The sequence below is a fragment of the Acanthopagrus latus genome, chromosome 21, assembly GCF_904848185.1.
Source record: "Acanthopagrus latus isolate v.2019 chromosome 21, fAcaLat1.1, whole genome shotgun sequence".
Classification (NCBI taxonomy): Eukaryota; Metazoa; Chordata; class Actinopteri; order Spariformes; family Sparidae; genus Acanthopagrus; species Acanthopagrus latus.
The window spans coordinates 16,225,864-16,242,243 of NC_051059.1; the positions used below are offsets into that span (position 1 = coordinate 16,225,864).

A 16,380-nucleotide genomic window follows, 5' to 3' on the forward strand; every position below is an offset into this window, starting at 1 on the left:
AACCGTTGTTTTCTCTGGTCGAGAACACTTTTAGAGTGCACAAAAACCTGTTTTGACACCGTGCCAGCAGGACCACCTCACCCCCTCTGCTTCCCACTCGACCATGACGTCCTCTCCTCGCCCCTGTCTTTCAGATGTAAATAAGACGCAAATGTGACTCATCCCCCAAATCTGGTCTTCCAGAGGCATAAATAACGGTGAGATGCAGGTGCTCTGAGAAACCCCCAAGAGGATTTGCTGCTGTGGTCTGTCATGAGTTGGACCTCAACCTAACCTGGAGATTATGGATGAACAGAGAGAATTCAACCATGCCGACATGGGAGCAAGTCAAGTATGTGATCAATATGAATTCAGGTCTGTTAAGCAGAGTGAAATGATACTTTCAACTTCAAAGGTTTTTCCCCTCACACTCGCCTGAAGTCAGTGAAAACATAGAAGCACGATGCGGTGAATCAAGTGTAACCACAGAAAAACTGTTTAAGGGCAAATTAAACTGCTCGTCTTCTGCCTAAATGAAACTCCTTTAGTCTACACTTTATGTATGATCCATCTGTTTGAACAATGCAATATTTGACATCAAAATAGTGAACGCAAAGAGTAGTTCGGTTTTGTAAATTACGCTCTCGCCTTGTGACACACAGTGGGTGGATGAGGAAGGGAGAAGGAAGAGGGAGACTGTAGATATCGGGTGGTGTGATAGATACGCTGACTGATCAACACCCTCAGAAACAACAAGACCAGAGGAGTGACTGATTTATCCATCCAATTGGTGAAAAGCTGGAGGCCTCTGCCCATCCTGTGTGCTCTGGCTAGTTTTTGGCCTGTTTTGTCTTTGGCTGATCTCCACAGGCGCTTTCTTTTTTTTTTGGCCTGTATGCCATGAATGAGTTCTTCCTGCTTTTCTGATCATTTAGCTGTCAGTCTTTACCTGCATGTCCTTGCTGTGTTGAGAGATAGAACTGCCCAACTAGGCTGAAGTGACATCTTCCTTTTTCTTGGACTATGCCTCACAAATGTGCTTTTCCTCACTGTCCCCTCAGGCATACATTGAAGACTGACTGTCTGAAGTCACTGTTGTGATGGTGCATAGTAAGACTGAAAACAGCCTTGGGCCTGATCTGTAGGGGGACCAAGCTTTGGGTAGTAGAGGACTTAATGGATGAAATATAATCCAGTTTGAGTGACAGATCTGAGAGTTTGAAGGCTGAACAGATGCCAAAACATGTTCAACAACTTTAATCTTTTGCCATAATGATCAAAAGATAAACAATACTAATGGGACTTTCAAGTTAGAAGTTAATCCAAGCAACTGCAGCGCCTACGTGATGATGATATCATGTAGCAGTCCAGCAAAAGTTGAGCCAGCCTGACCACGTTGACAAGCCTGAATTTGTTTCTGAACGTGGCCTTTCAACATATTTGGAACCAACCAATGAGCCAGCTGTTGCCTTACCAATGGGATGATTTGTCTCTAAGTTGAATTCAAATCCCAGCCAGTGAGCTGGTGGTGAACCAGAAACTTATCCGAATGCACTTTTGCTGCAGAATGGGCGTCCAAAAGGTGATGTCCAACACCTTCTCACTCCCAATTCATCAAATACTGCAGCGTGGTCAGTTGCCTTAATCGTTGAACTGTGACGCTCTATCTACCCCTCCAGCATCAGTTTAGACTTTCAAAAAATAAAGCTTGCTGACAAACATTCCCATATTATGATATGGTGTCTGGAATGTTAAAAAGCTATGAATCGGTTGTTGTTCTGTTTTGTTGAGGAACCACTTGTACTTGGTTAATCACGACATGACTCACATTAGCTTATTTGCGTACACTGACTTACATTACAGCCAACCTCTGCCTCAGAGGGCAACGTCCAATGTACCCATCCAGTTGTCCCGATCATCCCCAGACTCAAGCCTCAAACGGGGCTGCTGTATTTGAATGTTGATGAGGATGTATGAACCTTCATACAGGCGCCTTCAAGTCCTTCTCTGGTCTGGCCTCTGAAAAAACCTCCAATAAACACTGTATTTCAAACTTTCTTAGCAGAAAAGAACCTTAACCCTTTACCCAAACCATATCCTGCATGCAGTGGATGTACTGACCCCATGAATGTCTCCTCTGTGCAGCAGTTACATAATTTCACTTGAGAGAACACTTTGCTTCTGGGAAGGTTAATACCAGCATCTTCTGTCAAAAGATGAGCAATACGCTGCAGGGCCAAGGCCAAAATATCTATCTAGTCTGTCTAAGTCTTTCCCCACTGGCAAACTGCCCTTAGCTGACCAACCAATTGGCGGGGGTAGAGCCAGAGAGAGGGTGATTCAGAAAAATCTCCAGTATGTGCTGTCTCTTGGCTGCTGGGGAAAAACTCTCACCAACCTGGCAACCTGCCCACTGGATGCTTCACCTGTTGGAAACACGAGCGAGGGAAGCTTTTCATCACTCAGCAACAACAGCTGAGCATGGTAAAAAGAGAAAACACAAGTCTGGAATACATATATTCCATTATGAAGAGTCTGGCTCCTGAAGATTTTGAAGGTAGATGTCGGATGAGGAATGTTTACAGGCCAAAGTCAGCAACCCTGACCTTATACATTATAGGTATACTCACATGTTTAACTGAAAAGCTAGGCTGAATTATGTAAAATAAACATTTTCAACATTTGCGCTCTGATTTAATCGACTTTTGACACCAGATAACCTTTACTTATAGCTCTTGTCTAATCTTTGCATGTCCTTTTAAAGACCAATCAATCAATTGATGTGTGAGAGATAATAGGCTCCAATCTTGTGCTTTCACTTTCTCTTGTTTACATTTGAATTACAGATGATGTCTTTACAGTGGTAACCAACCACTGACGTGTTTCTTCTGCTTGACACACTTAACATTAGTCATTTTTCTGAAATTCTCTCTCTCTCTCTCTCTCTCTCTCTCTCTCTCTCTCTCATGCATATTTTTTTCTTGCATCATCACTGAGCTGCATGTAGGTTTCATAACATCCAACGGATGGTTGGTCACCTTACTGATTACAACTTTACATCTTATTTTGTTGAATTGTCTTGCATTGAAAATATACAGTAGTGAATACATATTAAACTAGAAAACTGAATTTCTCCAGAAATGAGACCACCGAGGACACCGAGGATTTGTTATACCCCTTTAGCTACGTGACATGGGAACACACAGAATGACATCTGTTAACAGCGAGTGTTTTATTTACTTAAAAAAAGTGAGAGACATTTCAATAGTGCACACACAATACATTATCCATCAGAAAATAAAAAGTGATACAGGCACACAAAGTATACAAAAAAAACAAAAAAAAACCCCAAAATGGCTCATCATAGAATACTGATATGGGACAAAAATTTCAACAAACTTGCCAACATCGTTACAACATCGAACTTGTATGCCCGAGCTGTGTTGTGTGTGGGGGGTCAAAAGAACAGGAGTGAATTAGAAAAAGAGACACTAACTGACCCATTACCGCACTCCTCATTGGTATTTCACAACAGCACGAAAAACACTGACTTCCTACGCTAAATTCAATAGCTTTCTTCTTTTTTTTTGAATTTTTTACAGGAGTATAGACATGTACAATGAAACTAAGTGGCTTATGTCCGCATGGGACTATTTTGACGTCATCTCCACAGCTGTAGCGTCGTTGCCGCCGTTAACGTCGTAGTCACCCACCGGGCCGCTGACCAGGACCTTCATACGCTCGGGGAAGTCATCGAATTTGGGGGACAGCAGGAAATCGTACGTGAGAGCCGCCGCCACGCCGCCGCACATCGGCCCCACCCAGTACACCTGCAAATGGATAACCCCGATCAATCTCTGGATGTTTCCTCGTTATCACAGAGAGAAAAATAACAAAGATCCCGAGTTCTAAAGGTTTCATCAACTTCATCAATATCCAGGTGTAAAACAATAGGACTCTATAACTGATTAACTCCCGGAGAAGGATTCATGGGTGAAGGAGTCGTCTGTCAGTTGTGGAGTTATTGAATTATTTAAGCTTGACATGTAACATGCATGCAGGAAAAAAATGTGAGGCACGCATAAAGAGCTTGTGTGCCTCTCTTGCCTGACTTACCCAGTGGTTCGTGAAATTGTTCAGGATCAAAGCCGGACCAAAGGAGCGAGCGGGATTGATGCCGCAGCCTGTGTAGCTGATCTGTAATCAACAACAAAGAGACAACATGAGGAGAATATCTTCAGCTACATGGTCTGGTGGTTTGTTAGTGCAGCAGGGGTGGGGGCTGGGGGGGGCATTAGCTGAAGCAATTAAAAAAATTGTATGAAATTCTGTCACTCTAAGAGCTCTGTCGTGTGCACTGCTTGTTTGCACTGTTCAACATGTACCGCGCCTCGTCCAAGATAAACATGACACTGCTTCGGGTACGGCTGTGAGGTGCATCTTACCGCTGCCAAGTGTCCCAGGCAGACCGAGAGGCCAATGGCCAAGGGTGCCGAGCCAGTGACATCACGCCGCCTTTTATCAGTGACTGCAATGACACACAGCACCAGCTGGAAGGTTGCCAGGAGCTCGATGCCCACGCCTTGGCTGGGAGTGACACCAGCGAGCTGCGAGAGTTAAGAGAGGAATCCAAAACAACAACAGTTTGTCAGTCTGAGTCGGTTAGACGGATAGTTTCCTGTCTTGGCCACTTCCCACTTAGCCGCAGCTGGCATCGCCCTGGAAGCTTGACAGCTTTTCAGTGCAACATTGCTTATTCATTCTCTTTCATTTGGTGGAAAACCTGATTGTTGTTATTCGGCATGATTTAGCTGTGGCAGTGCTGTTTCCCTAAAATGAGCTTGACACTCACACCTCACACATTAGCGAGAACCAAGGGAAAGTGTTACATTTCGGTGGTGTTTAAGTATGTAAATTTAGCAATAGAACTGAGGAGAAATGTCAAGGAGTTGCATATTTTTTGCAGGTTCTTTCAGCTGTTCCAGTGTGCAGTGTGCTTTAATCGTGTGTCATCACTTTTCAATAATAAGCAATGACAGAGCGTCCAAAGAAAAATACAAACACTGCCAAATAAAGTGCCTACATCCTCACTGAAGTCTCAGCTTTTTACCAGCGGGTCAACTTTACTCTTAAAACATACAGCTGCATCACATTTCCTAGAAGAGAGGGATGTCTTAAAGCTCTGCATTTTAGATCACGTGTCATGTCAACAGCAGCAATATAAAAGGTTTCACTTACAGTGTTGAGCCCCAGTCCACCAGTAGTTTCTGGACGTGTTCCATACACAATGCCACTGGCCAGGGCTGAACCCAGCATCTGGGCCACAATGTACATGACCGCCTTGAACACGCTGATCTGGCAGCTGGCGAGCATCCCGAGGGTGACCGCGGGATTCAGATGGGCTCCGCTGATGTGGCCTAAACTCTGAGCCAACGTGGCGATTGCCAATCCGAAGGCCAGTGACACCTTGACTTCCTGGTCTGGGTTGGTGTTGTTGGCGTTCCCAATAGCTGTGGAGATGCTGAGGAAGATGAAAAGGGTCATGCCAACCAGCTCGGCCAGAACGGCCCTCCAGAAGTCCTTGCTCTTGAACTCTCTCATGGTGGTGGCAGTGTTGCGGTCCGGCTGTGGGTTTGAGCTCTGGAAAGTGTACTCACAAACAACAGCGACAGGCTGCATATATAAGGCCTGAGCTGATAATGGTCAGTGGGCGGGCTTTAAAAAAAAACTGAAAGAGAGGGCCACACTGAATTAATGAGAAATCCAAAAGACTGGTCTCTCACTTCCCTCCCTCTGCTCCCTCACCCTCCTTCCTCCCCTCTCTGTCCTCCGGCCCCTCTCCCGGTACCTCCCTGCACACCGCTCTCTGCTCTTTGGACTTCTGTGAGTCAAAGAACTCGGTCCTGAAATAGCTGTATCCAAAGGTGCATCTTCCACTCACACAAGCATGTGCAGTTTAAACTCCAGAGCTCCTACATGTCAGTTTTCAGCTGAACATTCTAAGTATTTCAAATGTAATTTGTCCTATTTACGTTTGTGTTTAAAAAAAAAAACAACAACTTTCTCAAATGTGTCTTGAGCTCCTTTTTGGACTTAATCACAGCATGGATGACTGACAGCACATGAGAGAGAGCCAGAGGGGAAGCCAGGCAACTCCCAAATAGTCAGTTCAGGCCTCACCCTTCCCTCCCCAGTCAAGGTTTTTAAAGCTTTTACAAGACCACCCAAATGACAGCTCACATGCCAGCTCTGAGACACGTAGAGACAGAGAAATAGAACAAAAACAAAAAGTAAAACAAACAAACAAACAAACAAAAGCATCTTCTTGTCGGCGTTGCAAACAAATGAAAACAAGTCTCTTGATAAAATGGATTACATTTGAATCTGTGACTTTCAGAACAAGCAAAAGAGGAGTGTTTTTTAGAAGACTGATTATTTAAATAAACAAACAAGCAAAAAATCAAAATATGTAGCATGTCGCAACTCATTAACTGGAAGGATGCTTTTTTTGCCAAACAACTATTAGATGTTTTGAACCGTGCAAAGAGTCAGAGCAGAGTAAAACATCAACTCTGAGAAATGAGCTGCCTGTTGCACCTGGTCCTCAGCTCAGGGGGGGATGTGACGGCAAACAGCAGCCTGTAAAATATGTCATGGAATTGACTTTGCTACCACTGTGGGAGTGTTCCATGTCTCTGTGTGTTCTGGTTCTTGAATAAACATTTTTTTTTCCTTTCCTTTTTTTTTCTGTATTTCAGATAAAGTGTAAAGTGTCTGGTTTGATTCTAATTGAACCGTGTTGATCAACTCCCCCCCCCCCAACCAACACACACACACACACACACACACACACACACACACACACACACACAGACACACACACACACACACACACACACACACACACACACACACTTATTATGAAGCTGACTCAGCCTGAAAGTTTTTACTGAATGCATCTCATGGTTGTGACTAATTCTGTCATTGCCATAGAGGGTGTCTCATTAGATAATTATAAGCAACATCAAAGACAGACGAGTTAAAAATGCTTCATGTCCTTAAACGATTTTACGACCTTTTAATGTTTAACTGTGCCAGTTTGTACTCTTACTGGGCTCACATCTGGCACATTCCTGACACTGAGAGTGGCAGGCACAGTGACAGCCTTTTGCAAAACCATAGCTGACTGATATCTTGCAATTCCATGAAACATGCTGTTAAACCACAATGACTAATGCTTGGAGGGCAACTGGTAATCTACTTAGCTCAGCACTGAGTTGAATAAAATTTGTGCCTGACAGCAATGGTTTTGCATCAGTGCGTCATGTGTGAATATGACGTATAAGTTGTTTTTTGCTTAACTTTACAAGCATTGTGATTCCCTTTTTACGTAATATATTCCCTTGTATATTCCCTTACTGAATGGACCTGCTGGGCATCACGTCCAGGGTGACACAGAATGAGTGCAAAAACACAAACTGACCACAAAGAAACACAACATGAGCTATAAAGAGGGGCCACAAATTGCTGAAACCAAAATAACAACAGAGAGAGACAGAAAATGACCAAAAATCAGTACATAGCAACCGCAAAAACAAGCAAATCTACTACAAACAGATACAAAATAACTGCAGAGGAACGTAATATGACTACAAAAGAAACTGGGAAACACAAACAACACAAAGACGGACAAAAACATCTATAAAGAGCCACAAAATAACCTCAGAGAGACATAGAACTCCAGGAACATGCACAGGTGATCACAAAGAGGCAAAAGAAATCAGCAAAGCAAACACAAATAGACAAAAAAACAACCATAAAGAGCCCCCAAACCCCAAGGAAAAGATATAAAACTTCAGCTTTTGCATATTGTCACATTTACATTGAGAGAATAAATACAGTATGTATAAATGTTTGAGTTTACCAACTGTAATATCAAAGTGATGTTTGCATCAACATCATAAGTGAACTAACTGTTATATAAGAGCAGACATTTAACTTTTGTTAGATTTTGTATTTTAGACCATAGGATATTTAGCAAAAGCACCAAAGTTGCAAATATCTGTTTTTACTTTCACATGATGTCGCATAAAGGTTTTGCCCAGGACACACCTACAGCTCAGCGCAGCTTTTCTTTTTTTTTCTCTGTATTTTCCTCTACTGTTCCTTGCTGCCCCTTGCAGGAACAGGATGTAGATAAGCACCATTTGTCAGTAAAGCACGATGACATATCCTCTGTGGTCCTGAACTGAAGAAATGTTTGATTTGAACATTCACAGGCAATAATACAGCACGCTTGGCTGCATGGGTTTTGTGTAAGAGGAATTCTCTGCTCGCTTTGCCAGCTTTGCTTTTATCAGCATAAGCTGCAGGCGAAGTGTTCAGATCCAGCACAACAGCAGAAATACTCCATCACAAGTGAAAGTCCAACATTCAAATCCAGTTGATCAGTTTCAGTCCTCCATAACATTGCAAGTAACGAGTTACTTTGCAAAAAAAAAAAACATCAATCAAAAAAATGTAGCAGTATTCCCTATTAGAATGCTGCTACATTTTTTTGATTGCTGTCCTTACACCCTCGATTCAAGTCAGGAAAAACTCTCCTCTCCTGAAAAAAGTACAGAACAGCACACAAAATCACAGTTTACAAGTCACACTGAAGGAAGTACTGCACTAGTTGAGTACTGTATTCGTATGCTAAGCAGATCTTTGGCTGTAGTTTACCAGGATCCACTCTGAGATTATATCAATATTAACGTAATTGAACATAACATTTTTACCCCTCTGCAGTGCTAATGGTAGCATGCTAATACAAGCAACAAGCCAAAAGTAACAACTGAGCCCAGTGAGTGGCAGACAAAGCCAACACGTGCACATCTGAGGCCGCTGATGACTGATCAGTTCATCACGGCGAGAACTGTGACCTGAGTTTACCCGATTCGCCTGATAATCGAGCGAATGCACGGAAGGATGTGTGGGAGCCAACAGGAAGCATTTTATAGGTGCAGCAAAATAGGAGAAGGAAAATGGAACCTCTCTTTTTTTGGCATTGGTAACTTTCATTTTCCTGCACAGCTTGCTGGACCATGCAGAATAGAAGCCATAAAAGCAACAAAGACAACAACACTTTTGCCCCGGATCATAAGAGTGTAAGATATTAGATTTAGTTTTTAAACTGACCAATAATGTGGGTCTGTTTTGGTTATAGTTACCCTGTTTTTTTGTTGTTGTTTTTTTTTGCCTTTATTAAAGAACTCATTTAAGGCATCAGCATGAGAAAAAAGCAAAGAACTTAATCATAATAGATTTATTCATAATCAAAGACCAACTTCCTCTAATCTGTAATGGAGACACGCATTTTAAAAATCCTGAACTGGAGAGATTGATGTGTTTGATTAGCGGAACATTTCTCAGACCGGTCCTCGCCCTGGATTTGTACTGTGCACACTTTGTTCCAAGTGTGCTCTTGCATACGTGATGCAATTAAGTGCTACACATGTTCAAAACTCCTTTACTGTATCCGCTGTGCTGGAGTGGCATCAGTGGACCAAAAAAAAATACAAAATGCTCCAGTGCTGAGGACAAAGTTGAGAAATAGTGCCATAACTGAAGCATAGAATAAACTGTGGAGGAAAGACTTTGGCCAGAGGTGTGCAGCTGTGCAAAAGCAGCACTGCTGTCAAAATGACACGAGTTCGAGAGCCACACAGTATATTGTCGGGGCTGGTGTCAATCAAACCAGCTGCTCTCAGCTCATTTCAAAGCTGCGTGCTGTGCCGAGGGGAGCACACAGCTCTTCGGTGGAGAGACGGCTAAGAAGTAATGACTTACTAACATTGAAAAGAGAAAACTTGATGACTGATACGACTGATAAGTTAAAACATGATTCATTAATGGCAGTTGGTCACATCTCAGTAGTCATATCTTATAAACAGCTTGAATACATGCCGTCCTGCGACTAAAAAAAAGAGAGAAATTGATTCTTAGCAGATTTACAAAATGTCACACCATCAGATGTCACATCGGAGTATTTCATACTGAGAATGTCAAAAATACTGTGAGCTTACACACGATTCAATAGGTAACACGTAATGTACAGTTATGTAGTTATGTGGACTCTCTGTTATATTTCTGGGGGTATTTGGTCGGCACAGATCTAAGCTGCACTATCTTTGCAGTTCTGTCATTAACTTGGTTAATTGGTCACCTAATTTAATGTTCGAGCCACTTGAACCTGGGGTGACTTCGATTATCTCCCTTGATAATCGAAATGCATGACCACCAAGATAACTCAGAGGCCCCCGAAGTGCAATAACGCAAAGGGACCTGACAGTTCTGGTCTCAAAGTGTTATGTCTTAGGTGACATTCGAAAGTGTGTAATTAATTGTATTACATCTCTGTATACATTTGTTTCAAGACTATTCTGATACTTTCATTCACATCAATATGACAGCTATGGAGGACTGAAACTGCCAAAAATCATGAACGAACAAACAAACAAACAAATAAACAAATGCACCAAAATAATATTACAAATAAATATATGCATTCATAAATTGATTTATATGTTTAAATTTGCTTCTGTTTTTATTCACTTTTTTTTTGCTCTTCCATTAAATGTTTTAATTAATTGATGCAAGTAAAACGTACCTGCAAACAAAAAATACAGATTATACTACATAAAACACCAAAAGCAATTAGGATTTTTATGCTTTCTTGCTTTGTGGTACATCATCTACATACCAGAGGCGCGCAGTGAGGCAAAATTTTGGGACCCCCTCAAATATTCCTATTGGTGACAACTGTAAGCCCCATTCAACCTCCAACAACAGACGCTCTGCAGTACATTGATGTTACCTCAAAAAACCCCTCAGTGGGGCCCCTTCAAGGACAGTGGGAATATCATGGAGAAGCTGCAACTTTACACCCAAGAAATGCAGTGATTAAGAAACCAATGGATGATTTGCAGTGAGGGGGCCCCCACAATGTCATCGTTGAAGTTACGTAGCTACTGACCTCGCTTTGAAATGTTCTAATTTTTAGTGTCATTTATAGTTTACAATTTATATTCTGAAATCTGGACATTTGGTATTAAAACACACTTGAATGAAGTTTTGTGTACGTTTTTTGTTGGCGTAAGATTATTGATAATGTTGATGAATGTCGGTTGGAGTGTTTTGACATTATGGCATGAGCGCTAAACTTTCCCTGAACTTTACATTAAGTGTTTCTACAAATCTTTCACCGTTGACAGCGTGACAGATATCCCTGCATCGTGTCAGACTCCCAGACCACTCTCACCCTTGCCTCTGCTTACATCTCCTCCGAGACGTACCTATTCCTTGAGCGTGCGGAGTGACGTCACCTCGGACTCAGATCGCCAGCGGGGGAATGTGGAGAATGCTTATAAACACACAAAGTATTAAACACAGTGAGAAGCTCCATGTGAGTGATTTACATAAGAGTTGATATAAATGTTCTGAAACCCTTTAAAATGTCCAGCTAATGGAGGTGACGGCGGTAACAACATCAGAGGGGGAATGTCGGGAGGAGGTCAAGGTCATGGTGGGCTTGATCATAGCATGAGTTTCTTTGGTATTTAGGTTCAAAGGGTGACACATGACATAAACAGAGGTTGCCACTATACGGCATTTTAATCCACCCGTACATATTGCCATAAAGAACTGCAGTAAAAGTCTTCAGATTGATGTGAAAAGGGAGAACAGCTCAGCCCTCTCTGACTTGCGGGCAAATCCTTCATTCCTTCTCATGGAAGTGAGGTGTACTCGAGTGGAACGGCTGCTCATTACAATTGTTGGTAAATTATGCCATTTTTCACAATTGTTCAGTTTTGCTCCAACACTGCCAAATTTGAACCTGCGGCCGGCTGATACGAGCCGACATTTAACGCCAGGTAGGGAGATAGAGTTCCCGTTCTTTTTCGAAGCGTCACGCAAGAGTGCACCACTTAATTTCCCCCTTCAAACCGTGAGCATTATTCTAGCCATGGAAATGGAATTAACACAGGAAAAACAACAGAAGTCTCAAAAGAGAGGTGCTCTATATGCAAAAGGGAAAGAAAAAGAGACCATTCTTTATTGTGACTGAGGGCAGTACATGATGGATGAATAGTGGCTTGGGGGAACGCCAAAGCAAATGTTGGATGTCCTTAAAGCTTTAATTGTCAGACCACAATTAACAGCAAAACCAATTCAGCAAAAGCTCGACGGGACAGAGTCGCAGTTTGGCCCATTCCGTAGGCTTCAAGTGGTGCAGTGAAAAAGGTAAAGATTGAAATCAAAACATGCGCCTGTTCCAAATGTTTGTCAGGCGTACTGTGAGCTGCCGGTTGAACAAACAGACCGATGGGGTTAAAGGCTGAGGAGCAAGAACAACACAGAAATCCAGTGACCCGCAAAACCGCCTGTGACAGTCAGGAACTCATTTTACTAATTGCTCAAACTTATCTAATTACAGTTTGGTCACAAGGTATTTTGTGTCCGAAAGGAAGCATTCCTCGCCGCAAAACAAGTACGCCGCATGCGCATCGCTGCTTTGCATCACTTCCTCTGGGAAAAAAATAAAAAGAATAAAGTTTTTGTTGAGGCGACAATTGAAACAGAAAAAAAAAAAAGGAGTGAGCACGTGGTTTGAGACGTTCGCTCTGAAAACAGATGTTTTGATTGCCGGGATAAAGAGAGGTCATTCTCCGCAGCGACCTCGCACCGACGAGGAGAGGAATTTAGCAGCAAGCGTGTGAAAGGAGGACAGAGACAAAAGAGCCAAATGACTGGTTCAATAATTCCAGAGCTCGGCTTCATGCGTCGGACTGTCATATTACCCAGAATACACCCAAACACACACACACACACACACACACACACACACACACACACACACACACACACACACACACACACTCTGAAATCATCCGTAGTGAAGGGCTTCCTTCAAAGGCTTCTATTCAGCCGAGAGACGGTAACATTAGCTAACGAATCGCAATCATGAGACTGCTGCTGGAGCTCGGGTCAGCGCTCCGGTCAGTTACGTAACTGACACGAACGGTCTGAAAACAGAGAGCCCAAATTAGCTTATTGTCTCTTTATTCTAAGAATCATAAGAAAAAGGATTTCGAAACCATGACAGACTCCCTCCATCCGTGTGCTAATTTTAACATCTTAAGTTTTTCTTTTCTTACGTCATGATTGATCACATTTCTCCCTCAAAAACACCAAAGTGGCGAAAGAGCCTCACGTCCAGATATTGTTAGAGCAGACAGGTGAGTTATGACATCCCCAAAGCTTCCTGCTGCGTCTGCGTCATTTTTATTTGTTTATAAGATATCCAAGGTGTAATGTTTGGTGTGGCTGCCCAGAATAGGAAGCATTAGCAGGTCTAATGTCGCTTTAATGGTTTTTGGCTTATCTGACTTCCACAGTGGGAGTGTAATTAGCCAGTTATAAGGTGAAACTGTTTATTTTTGCAACAGCCATCGTAGGATATCCTCTTATTCTGCATGTGTCTCGTCTCGGGGGAGCAGTAGTACGTCTGTGTGCACCTCCCCCGACATTGATCAGGGAATTCTGATGTGTATTCCTTCAGGCCAGCCGTGCAGATCTGCTGTTTTGTTCATAAATTGGATTTTGGTGTAACAGCTCTTTATTATATAGCTCGTTCCAACCCCCGCGGTGTGAATTCATCTACTTTATCTCCTGTCAAGGAAACGTGTCAGTGCGACAAATGATTTTCCAAGCACCCTGAAGGTTTCCTTTTACAATAGTTGCGACAGTGTCCAAGTGGTCTTATCTGTGTCACATCCATATAACTTTAAACATTAACCGATTAGCCTTTGAAGGGATTTTGTACGTGCTCGGTCAAGATTTATCGCAGTCGTACCCAGCTCTTACTCTCAAGTCTCTGTGTTGCATCGCATCAGCCTCTGCAATTTTCAGCCGCGGGCCGATGCTCACGTGTGTCCATTGCCAAAGAGATTTATATATCCACTCTGTGTTCTCCTGAGAATGGCAGACTCACAAAACACACAGTGGGGGCTTTTATTGGGCAGATCAGTTCCCTTCAATTGTTACGTGTGGCCACTGGCTCTTTGCCTATTTATTACCATTGCAAAGGCCCTCGCCAGTGTCCCCCACCTCTACAAAACCTATACAAAAACATTTCTGAAAGGCTTGGTCAGGGGTCCTGTGATGCCATGACAACAGCTCCGACATTATAGACTTCTTCCCGCTTCAGAGACCATATCATGTTTTACGCATCTCTGTGGCGAGATCACCAAGGAGACCTCACTGACTAACCCAAATCAGGATTTTGGTGCAGAGGAGAAGCTCGTTGACTCATCGCAGGAGAACTGTGATGTGAAATTTGATCGCTAGATTTGTAAAAAAAAAAAAAAAAAAAAAAAAACGTGTTGAAAATCATGAAATACTGGCATGTTTGAAACACAAATTAACTGATGGTAGAAGTGACAAGATTTTTGTTCTGGGTTATGGACAGAAACTTCACACCTGGTACCATAACAATGTCCTGTCTAGTGTAGCAATCCCCCCATAAAAACCTTTCTTCCCCTCATATAACAGCAGACTTATCAGGGTTTTACGGCTAGCTGCCATCCTGGATGCGTAAGGATGACATTAACTGCTCTGGCATGAAAACAAGTTTATAAAATAATAAAACGATTGTGTGCCAACTGATAAGGATGGACTTTGCACCGTCGGCAAAGCTCATTTTCTGGCTTTAAGGCAGCGGGCGATGATACAATCTTTGCTCCAAACTCCCACGTGAGGCCAATTTGATTTGATGTGTTTATTTACATTCCATTTCTGGTAACAGCTGGAACACCGAGTGCTCTGGGAGAGATATTGTTTTCCTTGATTCATATACGTCTGCACATCGCTGCAGTCTAAAGATCGCACCCACATACCTGCTACATGTGAATAAACACATTTCATTCAGTATTAATTACATCATTGGTCCCTTGTGCAGTGGATCCAGCTGTAGACATAAAACCTGACATTTTAACCACAGAAGTGCATCGACATGACCCCTATGCTCTGTCTCGCTTCCCACTCCTGCAAGTGGAAACCAAAACTGATTCTTGGGCTGCTGATGCTGAAGAGCTGTTGCTGTTCTCTAGCGGCCGGTTCTTGAGCAGCGATTCACCAACCAGTTGCTAACTTTTGGCCCCACCGAGTCAAACTGCGCAGCCTTGATTTAGTTTCCACTACTGGTTTTATTATGAATGAACTGAGCCACTCCCACGATGGACTGTCTGAGGGTGCAACAAATTCTCGCGGGGTCGGCCGACCCGTGATGACTCCTGTCTCTCTCTCGAACAAGCTCGTGTTGCAATTCCAAACTAATATCTGTGCCAGAGACAGGAGAGAAAGACATCTTTTTTCAAAAGTCAGCTCCGGGTAATTTGATGCTTTGAAGTGAGTCTCTGTGGCTCGAAGTTTAGCTTCTCTCCTGTGCTCTGATAGCCTCTGTTATTTTCAGTGTTTCACCTTGTTTGCTTTCAGCTGTTTCAGGAGTCGCATTAAGTTGCCTCTGGGCAAAACTTGTTGTGCTGTATCACAAAACAGAGTGCTGAAAGATGCTAAAATGTGAAGATGAGCTGAGGGGAACCAGAGCGGATGACTGCCCTCAGGTTTGTAAGTAAGAACGACCTTTCTCACATTACGTATAACCACTTGATCCATGGCAAGAATGATTAGCACGGCTTTAAAAAAACTGAACAGAATATCAAAAAAAAATAAATAAAAAAATCACAAAGAATAAAAGACGTGTAGCCAGAGATGTATATACATTTCTCTCCCAAAACAAAGAATATTTCATAAGCTGAACTGCTTTTGTGGCAGGTGAACCCTCATATATCTGGTGAGGTTTGAAATAGTGGCATCAGGGTGAATTTTCTTTCCCTAACAGAGCAGCACTCACAGTTATTTATGATGACCTGACAAAAACCTGAAGCCTTTTAGAGAGATGGTTCCTCAGTAAATACGTGTTTGACTGGGACGCAAGACATGCACTGATCTATATACAGCATAAATTGTCGGAAGGCCGCCCTCTGGTAAAAGTGGCATTCTCCATACACACCGTGCAGTAAATCTCTGAGTGATATATAATATATTGCTACAACATAAATTCATTCAAACATCTCAGCAACACTGAAGTGCTTGAGGATAAGAGGCAGCAGTGACTGCTGGTACCGTTGTCTCTGCTGACTTATTCAGTTCAGGCAGAACTAATCAAATAATGGATTTCACAGGCATGGTTAAAAATATCCTGTAGCGGTTTCGTATCCAGTACTTTCAAACAGCAGCTGAAAAGAAGTAGCAATTACAATGTGGAACTAAACTGGCAAAAACACAAGTGGGGGACAG

At 42.6% G+C, this 16,380-nt stretch overlaps 1 protein-coding gene across 1 annotated transcript; it reads right to left on the reverse strand.

Moving 5' to 3' along the window:
• Positions 1 to 3,191: 3,191 nt before the first annotated feature.
• LOC119011684 (aquaporin-1-like) lies at positions 3,192 to 5,775 on the reverse strand. The gene is made up of 4 exons (XM_037085008.1): positions 5,218 to 5,775; positions 4,425 to 4,586; positions 4,096 to 4,176; positions 3,192 to 3,809 (listed from the first exon to the last, which is right to left on the reverse strand). The coding sequence occupies exons 1-4, from the start codon at positions 5,656 to 5,658 to the stop codon at positions 3,630 to 3,632; spliced, it is 864 nt and encodes a 287-aa protein (XP_036940903.1). The 5' UTR covers positions 5,659 to 5,775; the 3' UTR covers positions 3,192 to 3,629.
• Positions 5,776 to 16,380: the final 10,605 nt, after the last annotated feature.

What these genes read in the sequence shown, in the direction of transcription:
- LOC119011684 (XM_037085008.1), bottom strand. Translation starts at nt 5,658, where the DNA reads ATGCAGCCTGTCGCTGTTGTTTGTGAGTACACTTTCCAGAGCTCAAAC. An exon ending in GTGGACTGGGGCTCAACACT is followed by an intron (nt 4,587 to 5,217) that starts GTAAGTGAAACC and finishes TAACTCTCGCAG; the next exon opens with CTCGCTGGTGTCACTCCCAG. An exon ending in ACAATTTCACGAACCACTGG is followed by an intron (nt 3,810 to 4,095) that starts GTAAGTCAGGCA and finishes ATCCATTTGCAG; the next exon opens with GTGTACTGGGTGGGGCCGAT.